This window comes from Gouania willdenowi, chromosome 14 (assembly GCF_900634775.1).
Source record: "Gouania willdenowi chromosome 14, fGouWil2.1, whole genome shotgun sequence".
In the NCBI taxonomy this organism is placed as follows: Eukaryota; Metazoa; Chordata; class Actinopteri; order Blenniiformes; family Gobiesocidae; genus Gouania; species Gouania willdenowi.
Genome location: NC_041057.1, coordinates 24,655,957 through 24,670,945, shown reverse-complemented (window position 1 = coordinate 24,670,945; position 14,989 = coordinate 24,655,957). Strand labels below are relative to the sequence as shown.

General features: G+C 39.2%; 1 protein-coding gene across 10 annotated transcripts in view; it reads right to left on the bottom strand.

The window, feature by feature from the left end:
- Positions 1-424: 424 nt before the first annotated feature.
- The window catches only part of tspoap1 (TSPO associated protein 1), a 123,950-nt gene continuing 109,385 nt past the window's right edge, over positions 425-14,989 (bottom strand). For 8 of the 10 annotated variants that reach the window (XM_028466236.1, XM_028466243.1, XM_028466237.1 and 5 more), the window contains 5 exons: positions 13,512-13,680; positions 6,189-6,304; positions 5,385-5,456; positions 1,432-1,542; positions 425-1,028 (listed from right to left, as the gene is read on the bottom strand). In XM_028466236.1, the coding sequence (XP_028322037.1) occupies positions 723-1,028; positions 1,432-1,542; positions 5,385-5,456; positions 6,189-6,304; positions 13,512-13,680 (774 nt within the window). In that variant the 3' untranslated portion in view covers positions 425-722. Of the gene's footprint in view, positions 1,029-1,226; positions 1,262-1,431; positions 1,543-5,384; positions 5,457-6,188; positions 6,305-13,511; positions 13,681-14,989 lie in introns of those variants that run through there. The other 2 variants (XM_028466241.1, XM_028466245.1) reach the window with 2 other exon arrangements.

Below are 14,989 nucleotides of genomic sequence, written 5' to 3'. Positions count from 1 at the left end.
CATTTTTAATGTTAAACATTTGACAAAACTCAAAATTCTTATAAAATCCTTGAATTTTACTCAAATTATTGCTACATATTTTCCTTAATTAAATAGAAAATTGATCACAAAATCTAGTACATTTAAAGTGAAGACCCTTATTTCTAGGATATTGTCAGTTTCTTACATATTTTATGTATAAGTAGAAGTGCAAACTAGGGTACAATAATGTTTGACACCCCTGTAGACCAAGTACTCCTTCAGACCATACACTGTAAAAAAGATGGCGCTACAGCCCCGGGAAAGGGGCGGTGCCTAAGAGCAACAGCTGTCAGACAGCCCATCAAACACAATCCTGGCCCTGATTGGTTCTTTTTGCTCGGTCGCGGTGCATTCTGGCAATCTGCCAAAGGCTGCAGGAGCAATGGACCTGTTTTTTTTCACGCAAACTACTGGTTTCATGTAAAGCTGTCCTTACATAGTGACAGCTTTAGCAAATATGACAAAAAGTCACTTTTATAAGAGTTGCAGACTGTCACCTTTAATTCTATAAATATTTTGAAAATCAGGTGAGGTTATTGGCTCACTTCGACATGTAAGGTGATTATCTCTTAATTCTTTGCGATGATGCTATATCAGTTTTACATCTACAGTTACAACTGCTCAGTGCATTCACTACTAGTTAGACCCATGGTAAAGTGAGAAAAAATGCAAGGATTCAGAGTGTGACAACCCGACTCTCATTACTTCTTGCTAGATCCCAGCCTTTTGAACAGTTTCCTGCCTTTGGAAAATAAGCTTTTTTTCTTCTTTGCCTGCGCAGAGCCATCAATCCGTGCAGGTCCGTCAGTAGAGAAGGGAGGGGGGGTGAGAGCGGAGCAGCTACACTCTGCTACAGCATGGCCTGAGGTGGCATCTGGCTCGGATGCTTGGGGTTGATCTGTGAGTTCTGTCAGGGCTGAGTAAGGATGTTCAGTTTGAGAATGTAAATCCTCTTCTAGTGTGGGGAGGCTGTAGTCTTGTGGATCCATATAAGATGTCCAAGTCTCCTGATGAAAGAAAGAGCAGACTTTATATATTGCTTAAAGCATATCTGCACTGTTAATATTTGTATTTAGGGTTGAGGATGGAGCACTTTTCTACTCTTTATTCATATGAACGTCTAAATATAACAAATGCAAAGAAGCAGTGTGTGTCTACAAAAGAGGTTTGGATAACAATAGTTGTTGATCATCTAAAACACTTACGATCACGTCTCAAAGTGTACAGAGCGTTTTTGTTTCTGGACGGCCATGCAGAAAACAGTGGAGCAAAAGACATGCAACAGGATGATTAAGAAAACACTGAACAATAAACGGATCAAATGAAAGCATGAAACAGATTTGTTCATTTCACTGCCCTTATTGTACAATTAAAACGTATATATTTATAAAGTTGGGCATATCGGACTACCTGGGATTCCTTCTTAGGCTCAGCTGCAGGCTTTAGGGCGACGGACTGATCATCAGGCAAAGCCTGCAGGAAGTTAGATGGTGCTAAACCCTTTTGTCCATTTAAGTCTCCCTGAAAGATAAAACAATGCTGTGTCAGCAGGTTTTTACATGTACTCCAGTATAAACAAGAAAATAGTTATATTACTGATTGTAGTTATGAAGTTGTATAGCAGAGATGGACAAATTGTATTACAGTGAAAGCCACAAAAATGTGATTATATCTGATCCGAGGGCCACATTATCAACATTTATGTCAGCATTTAGAATAATGACCAATGTGAGAAAATGAAAGAACAAAGCGTTTGTGTTTTTGTTGTTAAGTGTTTTTGTTGTCATTTTGTATATTTTTGTTTTTGTTTAGAGGGGTTCTGTGTTTTTAGACTAATTTTGTGTATTTTTGCTGTCATTTGGTGTCTTGCTTCACTTAACCAAACATTCTTAATCCCAGAGCACCTGTACTAGAAAGCTGGTAATTAACACGATATCTTAAGCTCGGGGATTTCAACCTGGCTGCATGCATTCTCACATTAAAGAGGTGTGGTTTGCAGTGTCGAACCAATTGGAAACACAGAGAAACCATGCAGAGCGGCCTATGTTACATACTACGGAGAAACAATTATACTTTAAAGGGATCCTCCACTGTTTTTACAAATGTGGCCTAAAACCTTTGAAATGTCATTATTAAAAGATCTATGCCTAACAAAACACATTAGTTTGCACCATATTCATTTTTATCAACTTTTAAAACAGGGACTACTTTACCATGTGCTTCGCCATGTTGAAATGACATCATTGGTGACGTGATTTTAGTCCATTGAGTTCTACATGAGTTTAAGCATTTAGGATCATTTAGCAGCTTTTCAAAATGACAACTTGTGCTGCTTTGGGTTGCTCTAAAAATCAGTAAAACAAAAATTGATGTAAACCTCTTTTGTTTACTGAGAGATGATAAATTAAAACCGTGACCCGAAAACAAGTGGTGACAGTTCCCACTCTGCTGTTTCGTAGACGCCATTAAGAAGAGAAGAGTAACCAGGAGTCACTGCTGCTCATTAGAATCAACAGTGAAACGACTGCTGCATTGAGCAGCAGTAGGATTCTGCAACCAGGATCCTGCAGTTAATTATAATTGTAATCGCATAATTGATAATTAATTACAATTATGGTGTAATTATAATTTAAATTGTACATGAAAAAATTTGTTGCTGTTGTAATTGTAATTAAATTGTAATTGGCATGAAATTTCAATACAACTCACATTGCTCTCAGGCCAGCCTTGTCCCCAATACATGTGTGACCAATAAGGAATTTAACACTTACACAAGCCTCACAATAGGCCCATTGGTGGTTTCACACATGCACGACCTGGCCCGGCCTGGCTGTAATTCTGAGTGCACCATTAAAGTCACTGACCTATTGTGGTTCTTTATTTTCTCAATTGTTCAACTGGAATCCTTGTCTGCTCTACCTCCCAAAAGGTGGGTTTATCCCAACATGTTATTCAGGGTTGGTTGCTTCATTCTATAGGTGTGCATTCCTCAGATGCCATGGTGCATAATACCTTGTGAATCTTCACACCCACACAGGTAGTAGGTATTACAGTTGTACGGCATGAATCGTGGTCTGCTGTACTTCTTGAAGAGTAGGTTTTTTTTAAATCATGGATTGGCTGTTATGAGCTAGGTTATTAAGATATGTTTTAGTTTAAAAAAAAAAGAAGAGTTAATGTATAGCCTTGATTTGAGCCAAACAAGGTAACCAAGAGATGAGAAACAAATTAGATGACAGATAATTGTTTCTGTGTATTTTACAGCTGATTTAAGACACGGTTAAAGCACGTATGACCGGACAATTGCTGAATCGACAACTTGCTGCAGTGAGAAGCCCCGCCTATTGTAACAAAACTATTTGTGTGTACGTAACACAAGCTGTGTGTCTGTATATTGATCCGTGTGTGTAAAATTAGAATTTGTTTTTATTGTGTCTATGCCTTCACCCATCCCCCCTCCTCTCCGTGCCAATGGAAGGTTCTGGAGGAGCGCCCACTGACTGCTCGCCTGCGCCCCCTAGCAGCTGAATATCCTGTCCTCCTCTCCGGAGGTTTTTACCTGTTAAAAGCGCTATTATAAATAAATTTTACTTACTTACTAAACAAAGTTGTCTGTTCATAATCCAATCTCTGTGTCTGCAGGTTTCAACCTGTGTGTCTGTACCTTGATCAGTGTGTGTGTTTCAATGTGAGTGTCTGTACTCTGATCTGTGTGTGTGTTTCAAGCCATGTCTGTAGAATTAGAATTTGTAAACAAAGTTGTCTGTGTGTAATCCAATGTATTGTGACTGTATTAACATCCGTATGTGTGGGTCATCAAACCGGGAGATTCTATTGGCTGTCTCTGTGCACTGGACTTTTGGAATACATTTGACGATCTCTAACTTTTTAATACTTGTATCGCGTGCAATACCGCTAGAAACCAGCAGTTGTCACTGGTACCAAGTGACAGACCTTCCAATCGCAGGCAAACTTCACAATACGCTTTCTTTTTTATTAAATATATATATATATATATATTTTTTTATAACATGTATTTTTTGTTTTCAAATTCAAAATCTTAATGATGAAATATTGTTCTTGTTGTGAGTTATTTGGCTATTTAAGGGAAAATTAGAGCAAACAGGACCACTACGCTGCACCTGGTTTCCCTCCACAGGTCCTGAACCAGGTCTTCACACACAATAAAACTGTTTAAGATTTATTTCAGCAGTTTTCAGGTTCTGCTCCTGTTTTCATTCAGTCTGTGGATGTTTTTGTAACAAGATGCTCACGTTCAGCCGTAAACACACACGGAAGTTGATCACAATAAAAGAGGAGCACCAGTAGATTAATTACGCCACAGAACACTGTTGCTTGTCTGGTTTTTGATTTTTCTGTATTTATGTTTTGGTTTTAAATTTGGAAAAATTTGTGTTTTGTTGGACTCATTATGTTTGTTTTTGTCCTAATTTTGTGTGTTTTTAGGCTCATGGGTGGGTGAGTCCTGTTTTGTTGTTCTGTTACCATTTTGTTTATTTTTCATTGTCATTGTCATTTTGCAGATTTTTGTGTCATTTTATTTATTTATTTTTTTTGGGAGCTTTGGCCGCTGGTTGCCCAATGCCAAAATGTATGGAATGTCCGCCATGTTTTCCCTCAACAGGACTGACAAGGTAGTCGTGACCTGAATGAATCTTTGAAAAGACTGGGCAGATGTTGGCAGTCATTGTATGCTTTCAGAAGCATCTGCGCAGTGGACAAGCGTAGTCATTACATGCTTTAGTTTAGAGTGAGACCGGGTTACCTTGTCAAATTAGCATATTTTAATCATAATCAGTTATCTAAAATGATTGAATAGGCACAGTATACAACCAATTTATTGCCTCCTTATTGTCAAATTTCATCTTGTTTCTTCAAAATCACTCGTAAATCCTAAACATGACAGTTAACTATTTATTTATCTTTTCCACAAAGTAAAACATTCAGCTTTTCTTCAAAACAGCTGTAACAGCAAACATAACTTTTTTTAATGAGTTATTCTGTTATGCTAAAGAAGTCATGCATTCTACAGGAATAGCTGCACCAGTTTTACAGTAGAGGTACGACTTCAGCACCTGTTTGTTGTACCACAAAATTACAGATGATATTGCTCCATTTGGACTGTTTGATTTAGTTTCTCAGTGTACAGTGTCACATCCAGTGTCACACAAGCACAGAGTTAATAATTAACAGAAACTTTAATGTCTGTATGATACTTTTTTCTACCTACCATTTTAGTGCACTCTAATATTCTGTATCAAAAATTATTTTGTGTTTCTGTGCATTTTCAAAAACAACAATAGCAAAAAACAACTTTATATTCATGGCTTTTGAATGCTTACATTGAAGAAGCCGTCATCATCCATTTCACCAAACACCTGTATGATGTCTCCTGCACTGAAAGTCAGCTCCGCCTGTACAAACGACAGTTAAGGAAACATTGAAAACTAAAACAATGACAAAATTAGAATTGAAAAACAAAGCAGGGTAATATGACCATATACATCCATTATTTGTTCAGTCAAAACTTATGAAATGTAAATATATTGTTAATTATAAAAAAACACAGATAATGTTCAAAGCTAAAATAAATGCTCTTCCAGAAGTGATTCAAAAATACTTGTTCCTACAGACCACCAAATAAAGCCTAAGAGATTAATTCAAGTTTATTGTACCAAAGGCAAGATTGAAACTAAAACAAAGATGTCTCTCAGTTCTGTTCTCGGGGGTAAATTGTGGAATAATGTTGATAAAGAAATAAATATGAGTAACACTATTGTTTTATTTTAGAAAGTTATGGAAAGCAGTAAAAATCTGTTTGTTAGAGTATACAGTGTTCTTTGTCAAAATGTTAAAGAAAATAATATACTGTGTGTGTGTGTGTGTGTGTGTGTGTGTGTGTGTGTGTGTGTGTGTGTGTGTGTGTGTTTTGCAGTATTTGAAAAGGGCAACTCAAATGTACTTTGTTGAATGCGTATGTGAGTGTGTATTATTTGACAAAGGCAACTTAAATGTAAGGATTTATGTTGGGCATATAAGCATTTTTGCTTCTGCCTGTTTCAGTCTTGTTATATATTTTTAAATTGTGATTTATGTTTGAAGATTTTGACTGAATCTGAAACAATAGAAGATATGGTGGGGCAGACCTCTATGTCAGTGTTGGGAGAGCTCTCTCGTGGATCATAATCAAAGATGGCTACCATCCTGCGAGCTCCCAAGGGTGCGTTCACCTCTTGTGGGGGGGCAGCAGGCTGACTCAGATCTATCAGTCAAAGGAAGAAGAAGAAAACTGTTACATTTGAAAAGAAAACATTCTAAATGTTTCAGCACTTTGTCCAACTTGTTGAGTGCCATGCTAAACTGAGGAGAAGTCACGCCACTGTTGCCTAACTCTCATTAGCTGGACTTATCCTGTATAAGTGCTGCTTTTCAGAGCATCAGTCAGAGGAGAAAAAAAGGAGAAAAACAACAATTATTAGATTAACTCATGACAACAGCTGGACCAAGGAATGACAAAGGGACTGCTTGACTTAAGATTTTAGAATTATTGAAGAAAAAGCCTAAAGTCTTGCAACCACAAGCTGCAAAACTTTACTTGCTGTAAAAAAAATGTTTTTAGGCTTTTCAATTTTATAGTGAACCCTGAAAAAAATAAATGCTTGTTTCTTCACTTTTAAAAGTTCAGTAGTTTAACAATCCCCTTAAAAATCAAACAGTCCCTAATGAGGCAGGCAAGTTAAGGTGTAAGAAGTAAACAGATTCAATCTTCAGGTTCCTAACAAGAGAAGAAAAAAGTATACACACTCGAGTTGATGAATGCATGCCACCCTTTGGGTGCTTACCTAAAAAAAAAATAAAAGACAGATAAAGATAAAGGTTCCTTCCCACTACAAACCTTGACCCAAAGAATCTACGCTCCCCTCCCAAAGTAAAGCAGAGTCCACTGAGAGATACAGGGCAAAGAATGAGACGTTAGCATGACCACAGAATGACATGCCATTCAGGTTATGGTCCACATGCTGCAAACAAGTCACATCATGAAGATTAAAGAAAAGAGAAGTATGTGAGACAACGTGCTATTCTCAGGCATTCCAGAAACCCCCAACGACGACCCAGAGGCTCTGCTGAAAAACTTCACATCATCTGCATTTAAAATCCCGGCAGAAACCGTGAAAAACATCACCTTTCACCGTGTCCATTGTCTCGGACCACGTAGAGGTAACCACCTACGTCCCATCATTTCCAAATTTTAACAGTTTCAACAGAAAATCCAGGTTAAAAGTAAAGGTCGGGAACTCAAAGGTACGCAATCGGCATGAATGATCAATTCCCTTGAGAAATAAATGAACGTCGAAAAACCCTGTATCTTTTTTTCAAAGAAAACCGACAGAGAGGCAAAAATTCAAAACTGGTCGTAGACAAGCTTTACATAGATGGCCAACTGTTCAGGGATTCAAGCATCACATCCTGGCTCTACTAAGAAAAACAAATAAATAAGAAAAAAAACAAACAAAACAAAACAGGTGAGTCAATATTGAAAGGATAATTCTCCACTTATGGTGAAGTTATGGTAGCACTATTTTAAAAGTAAAATAAATGTATGTGCTGTATATGTATATGTATATTCAAAAATAAAAGAAATAAAAAAAATAATAAAAATGAAATAAAATAAATAGAAAAAAGAATAATGATTAAAAAGAATAAAAAGTGGAAAAAAAAGTGAAAAAACAGTCTACAAAATCTATATACGTAAGTGGATGTGTGTGTGTGTGTGTGCATGTATGTATACTATATACTTGCACAGATGTTGGTAAACACGTATAGGTGCATACAATCTCACAGGACACTCTCTACCCCCATGTCAACTCTTTCTTCTCCAACCCCTAACCCTTTTTTTCTTTCAACCCCCCCCCCCCCCCCCCCCCCACACACACACACACACACAATAACTTAAAGGGGACATATCATGCTAAATCCACTTTTTTAGCCCTTAAATGCTCTTTATTGTATATTTAGAGTGTTTAGAAGTACAGAAAAGTTCAAATTAGTCTCTTCAGGTGCTCCGTTGATATCTTTATGTTCAACCTCCGCCAGTATAAAGAAGGATTTGCCGAAAGACTTCGTCTGATTAAGGGGTCAATTCCTTCCATCTTTGGAGACGACGAACAGAGCACTTCGGTAAGCTGTAAATAACGCTAAAAAGTGTGATGATAAGATGTCCCTGTCATTGTTTTGTTAGCATTAGCAGGTGCACCGTCTTCATATGTTAGCGCTGTGTGCTCGTTTTAGATCCTTGATGATATGGCCTACGTGATTTAATTTAAGTCTAAAGTTTTCATTAGTCATTAGTTCCGCTTTATATAGACCACAACTTTATGATTTATATGTAAAAAGGAAGGATTTAAAAGCATGATATGTCTCCTTTAAACCTACCACAGCTCACCATTAGACTCACCATTAACCTTTGTTATGGCAATTATTATATTCATCATCATATCGTCAAATGTATGTTCAGGTGTACAATTTGTCATGTTTTAATACATGACTGCATTACTCTTTGCACTTTTGAACAGCTGAGTCATGTTAGATTAAACAGTACAGATCGTATTGTACTCAGTGCAACACAGAGTCTCTGCTGAAGGCCAAACTCAAACTCACATGCAGATATACACGCACACACACTATCAAGGACAGATAATAGTGGCGCCCAACCTTCCTCATAATATACACGTCTTCATCATCCTCAAACGTTTCCACTGTTGGGCATCTGACCCCCTCCATCTCCTCACCTCAGGGTGGAACTTTTTCTGTTATCTGTATAAAAGCTTAAGCTGTGAAGTTGTTGGGGGGGCTGCTTTTCATTCTTACAGGATGGAAGCTTCTTTTGTACTCCTTTTTTATTTAATTTTATAATAAATCTTTTTTATAAAATCATCATGCTTCGACTGGACTGCATCATTCAACCAGAGCAAAAAATCATGTCTCCAAATGAGGTCAACCGCAAATTTGCCGTGACACCTTACAAGAACTACAAAAGGCTTTGGACAGCATGTCAACAGGCAAAGCACCCGGTCCAGATGAGTTCCCTGATTCCTAAAACAATTCTGGTCAATGCTGGCTCCGCTTTTTTTCAGACTAGTAACAGAGATTAAAAATAAAGGTTATGTAGGAGGTCACATGAATACAGCGAACATTAAATTAATAGTTAAACCAGACAAAAACCCTATGTTACCCTCAAGCTACTGTCCCATTTCACTTATTAACACAGACATAAAAATAATTTCCAAAGCAGGTTTGAGAAGGTAGTACAGTCAATTATATACCAAGACCAGACAGGATTCATTAAAAATAGACACTCCACAGACAATGTGAGAAGACTGTTTAATTTGATCAACATGGCACTGAACTCTAAAAAGAAAACAATAATCTTGTCACTCGACGCAGAAAAAGCATTTGATAGAGTCAACTGGTCATTCCTCTTTGCTGTCCTTGGCAAATTTGGCTTTGGAGAATCATTCTTACAATGGGTCTCCACCCGTACACTAAACCTAAGGCCTCAGTAACCACAAACAAAATAACATCCCAAAGCTTCACACTGCAGAGGGGAACCAGAAAAGGCTGCCCACTTTGCTTTTTGCAATATTCGTTGAACCTCTCGCACAGCTGTACGTCAGAACTCTGTTATTAAAGGAATCCACTCATCCATCTCGGAACACAAAATTAATCTTTATGCGGATGATATTTTACTTCATTTGGAAGAACCCCAATCCTCATTAGAAGAAGTATGTAGTCTACTAAACAGCTTCTCTAAACTATCAGACTATTCCATTAACTGGTCAAAATCGTCAATCCTCCCTTTAACTAAAAATGAATGGGACCCAGCAAGCTAAAATCCACAATACCCTCTGCTGGAGTCTCGGGCGGGGGGCTCTTTGGGCCCTCTCCTCAGGGGGTTGGGTTCTGTGGTGGGGGTGGTGGGGTGGATGTTGGTGGGGGGGTTGGGGGTTGGGGTCGGTGGTGAGGTGCGCTGGGTCCTCGGCTCCTTGGTGCTTTCTCGGGTGTGTGTGTGGGGGGCGGTGGCTGCCTCTCGGCTTAGGGTCTTAGGGGTGTCTGGAGGGCTGCTCGGCCCTAAGGGGGTTGCCTGGGTTCCCTGACCTCCGCTCTTTCTGCTACGCCTGGTTGCATCTTCGGGTCCGGGGCAGCGCTTGGGTTCGCAGTGGCAGTTCTTGCACATACATTGGACTACGATGCACTGGCATGCCTTGGACTGGGGGATAAAACTCGTAGTGGGCTTAACTTTAGACACGTTGATCCCAAATACCTGTTTTAGGTATTACCACTCACTCCTTATCTCTGTCCACAGCCACCACCATTGTACCCAACCCCCAGTTTCCACTGGATGCGGCTCCACTGCGTTACGTCACCGCCGCGTCACCGGAGCTGATAGGTTTCCATCTTAGTGTATGTGTTATTTTCCATCGGGTCCGCTGCGGTGCGTGTCTGCTCCTTCCCAGATGCGGTAGTCCGGTGCCCTCCGCCAGATATACGCAGGGCTTCTATTTCTGGCGGATACCGGAGCACGACGCATCAATCGGCACAGAGCAAATGAAGCTAAACAGGAAATTAAGCACGTACTCCGCAATAAAATATTGGGTTACTTTTCAAAATAAAACACTTCAGATTATATTTCAAGTAAATACATCACCAAAATGTCATAATGTGTAAGAACAAAACCACATTCACTATATTGTTTCCTCTCATACTGTAACTGCACTGGAAACTGCAGCAACTTTGATTTAGTTCATGTTTTACTGGTGCAGTTTTTCTCTGTTGGCTGTTGATAAAAAAATGCGTCTACAACAAATCCAGAGTCCAACCTTCTTGTTCTCCTTTGTTAGGAACATTGACCTGTTTATCTGTTTATTGTTGTGTTTATAACACATACATTTAACCGCGTTCTCGCGCGATTATATAAATATTGTGAGAACTGCTCTGTCTCGTGACGTCACACTCGTTCAACCGGAGTGCACCGCGGCGCACTCAAAACGCAACCGGTGTGAATTACCAGACGGCGGACAGCGGTGAAATACCGGATCAGTGCCGTGGCGCAGCGGAGACGTATCCAGTGGAAACCCCGGGTAAGCCTTACGTTTAACACCAGACTGGCTTGATTACACAACACAATAAACACAATATGCACAACTACAACTTCACATCTCACTCTCACTTTACAAAAATCAACTCTTCCCCACCCTTCCATTTTCTACCTTGAATCTCTCCACCCTGCTCCCTTGATCCAAGTCAAGTTTTTCCTTAATAACTTAGCTTAATTTAATAGCCACTAGTTCTGCATACAACTCTTATTTTTTTTGGCATACAACTCTAAACATGACATTTAGCTTCATTTGCTGCTACTCATTATGTACCGTTTTACTTCTGCTGTAAAGCAGGTTGTAACATTGCTGTAACACACACAACTCAACGACCTGTACTGTGACAGCACAAAGCCCCAGAAAAAGTCAAGAACGAGGCATTTATGCATTTTTAAACTTCCCTATATTCATGTGCTAGAGGCCAGCCTCATCATCTTATCTCCTCATCATCAGTGTGTCTTTCTCGCGCTAAAAAACACATCACCTGACAATTAATTTACCACGCAGCGTCCGAGCCCAACCCGTGCCCGTGTTAAAATGATAGAAATTTAGCTAGGTCAGGTTCGGCAAAGATTAACAGCTCAAGCCAGCATCTAAAATCTTCAATAAAAGCACTCAGATAATTTGTTTTTATTGAATTTATTGAGGTTTTTTTCAGTCCTGAAATGCATTTTTTTTAGTTGTACAATATTCTCATGTTTAAGGTTAAAAAGCCTTTTCTTACATTCCACTTTACAAAATAAGTAATAAAAGTATAAATCATGCATGCCGATATCGGAATGGATCGATATCCATATCGAACAATTTGCAAGGCTGTATATTCGGTATCGTATCGGAAATGAGAAAGTTGTACGGGGACACTCTTATAATAAACTATCTCAGTGTGCTTGCCATACATATACCAGTGAGCACGTCCTCCTAAATATTAGGAAATGAGGATGATTGTCAACAAATCCGGGTTTGTGCCATTTTATTGCAAAAAATTATCTTCAGACATGCTGATTTTTTTTTCAGTTGAAGTCCCAGTGACCACAGTCTGTTGTTGACATGCTTGTTGCTCTAGTGCAGTATCTGCAGCCAGTGCAATACATCAGTATACAAACAAAGGCCCTGTATTCATGTGTAGCCTTTGGACAGTAAAGCTTCTATAGAGCTGCTAACAATAAAAAGAAGCTTGCAGAGTAAAAAGCCTGTGAGCAATAGGTTGTGCCATATTGGGCTTTCAATCAAAATATAGCTGTGATTTTGTAAATCTATAGTGAAACGCCACTGAGCCAGAAACAGCAAAAAACAAACAAGTAACAAGCTAGAGAAACAGCAAACCAGAGAGGTGAAGTGGAAAGCAACTGTCAGCAGTCAAACACACCTTTCTTGGATCGTCTTGGTTTCGGTGGAGGAACAGGACGGCGTGGCAGCTGTGCAATTGTGTGAGTGCCTTAATGGAATTTTAGAAGGGTATACCCAACATAACAGTAAAGGGGAGAATATAAAACAAAATACAACACAAATGTAATGAAAACCACAGAGCAGACAAGGTAGATAATGCAAAGCCAGCAAAGAGGTAAAAACAAAAAACTAAAACAGATAAAACAGACAACCAGTGAACAGTGAACACAGCAGAGGGAGCAAGCGGAAGTGACAGTTAAACCATTTTCCACTCTGTGGTAGAAAGCAGGAAACAAAAGCAAAGAGTTTGCTTAATTCTGCTGGGTAGCAGACAAACAATTTAACTTGAATTAAGTTAAAGACAAGATAATTAAAGGCCAAATACCTGATACACTTTACGTACAGTAAATCATTCACAATGTATAGCGCAGCCAAGCAGTCAAACATATTTTTATCAAGGGAAACAATTGAGGTACCTGCAATTGCTAGTTTTGTAGTAAATGAGACTGATCTTGGTCTCGAGAACACATTTTGAAGGTCTGGTATTGTCACAGACTCAAGATAATTTTTACTTGGTCTTGTCTCAGTATTCTACATTAATGCGATAATAAGGAGAAGCATTTGGAACTGTTCTTGATTAATTAATGCTGTAATTTGACCTCTCTGCCTCCTTATGTGTCCAAGGCTCAGTGGTACAGTGGGTCGTCCAAAACCTGAAGGGCTGGGGGCACTATGGCGAGTGCCGCAAGAATGGACTGCGATTGGTTTGCTGGAACATCAAGTATAGTTGGGTCTCCTATCAGACATAAATTTGGAGATAGAGGAATCTTGCAGTCCAAAATAGAGGACAGTTCTAGGCTCACAGTAATGGATAAAAGTAAAAACCACTAAAGCAATTTTCAGGCTGCACAGACAAAAAGTGTCACACACCTAGTTTTTCCATGGAAGCTGCTGTAGAAAGGAAGCCCTGCTGCAGAAGCTGCTGTCGGGTCTCTGGGTCTTCTACCTGAATCTCAGACACCATGTTGCACGGCACATAGCCATGGCGACCACCTGACTCTCCCCGGTAGAATCCGTCTGCGTCTTTATCACCATGAATCTATGGGAAGAAGGACACAAACATGTAAGCAAGGGAGAGGGCCTGTTAGATCTGAACATCTAAAGCTAAGATGTTTTGGTGGCTTGAGGGAGGTCCAAAACATTCTGTAAACTTAAATCATTAAACAGTGTTTATTTCTCGTTTCTCCGTTCTTCTACCGTTCGTACGTTTAGATCTCAATTTTACAATGTACGTTCGTCCAAATTCATGCAAGCTTCAGTATTAATCAATTCTGACGTGATCGTACGCAACGATCAGATTTCACGTCTGGTCTGACATTGTGTACGCAAATCTGAGCGTGAGGACTTAAGGTTCAGTACAACAAAATGTGACTGAATAAAAAATTAAATAGCAGGGATTTACACTTTTAGGCTGTGGATGAGTAACCATCATTTTCAGTTATTGAGAATTTAATTGAAACTTCAGTCTGTTAGGAAACACTGTTCAGTGCCTCCATTATTCTCTTCCACAGAGCGTTTAAATGAGCTCCTTAATTTCTAGTTTTCACGCAACCAAAAAGTGTGAAAACAAAAGTTTGTTTTACCTCAGTGGGCGGGGCCTCCAAACCTGGAATATTTGAGGGTGTAACATGTTAATGACGATCAAATTCAACACCCGATCATTGGTGGTGGAATTGGTCAGCTACGAATGCTTCATAAGTCCGACGATGGTCCTGTCCTACGACACAATGTGCACTCAGATTTGCACCCGTTTTCACGCAAGGTCAATAGTGTAGGCCTCATAGATCAATAAATCAAGGATTATTTCCTGACAAGGTGAAAGGTTCAAATTATGTTTTGATTTACACTGTAAATACTCTTTATAGACATTGTTGGAAAAGTTGTGGGTTGTGGAGTCCTGTAGACAGATACATTGAAGTGTTTTTGCTTAATTCTTCCCGTGATTACTTGTGTTTCTTTGCTAGACAAGGAGGACAGTGATTGGCTTGACACCATTTTTGTTCTAGTTTGTTCCCGGTATTCCCCATGATATCAACTCATACCGCAAGACATTCCATTTTGTCCAGATTTGGATCTTCCAATGGAGGCCCCAAAATATACATTTGTCATTGTTTTGCCAGAACTTTCAGTATGTGAATACACCAAAATGTGTTGGGATGACACAATGGCAGAGTTTTTGGGGCAAACCCAAGAAATCACTGTAAGAATGAAGTAAAACACTTCTATACATCAGTCTATGAGACACCACATCCCACCATGCAATCCTTGAAACCTTTTCCAAAAATGTCACAGAGAAACAATCAGCTTATTCTGACAAACACTGCATGATATTGAGATGGAACATGAGT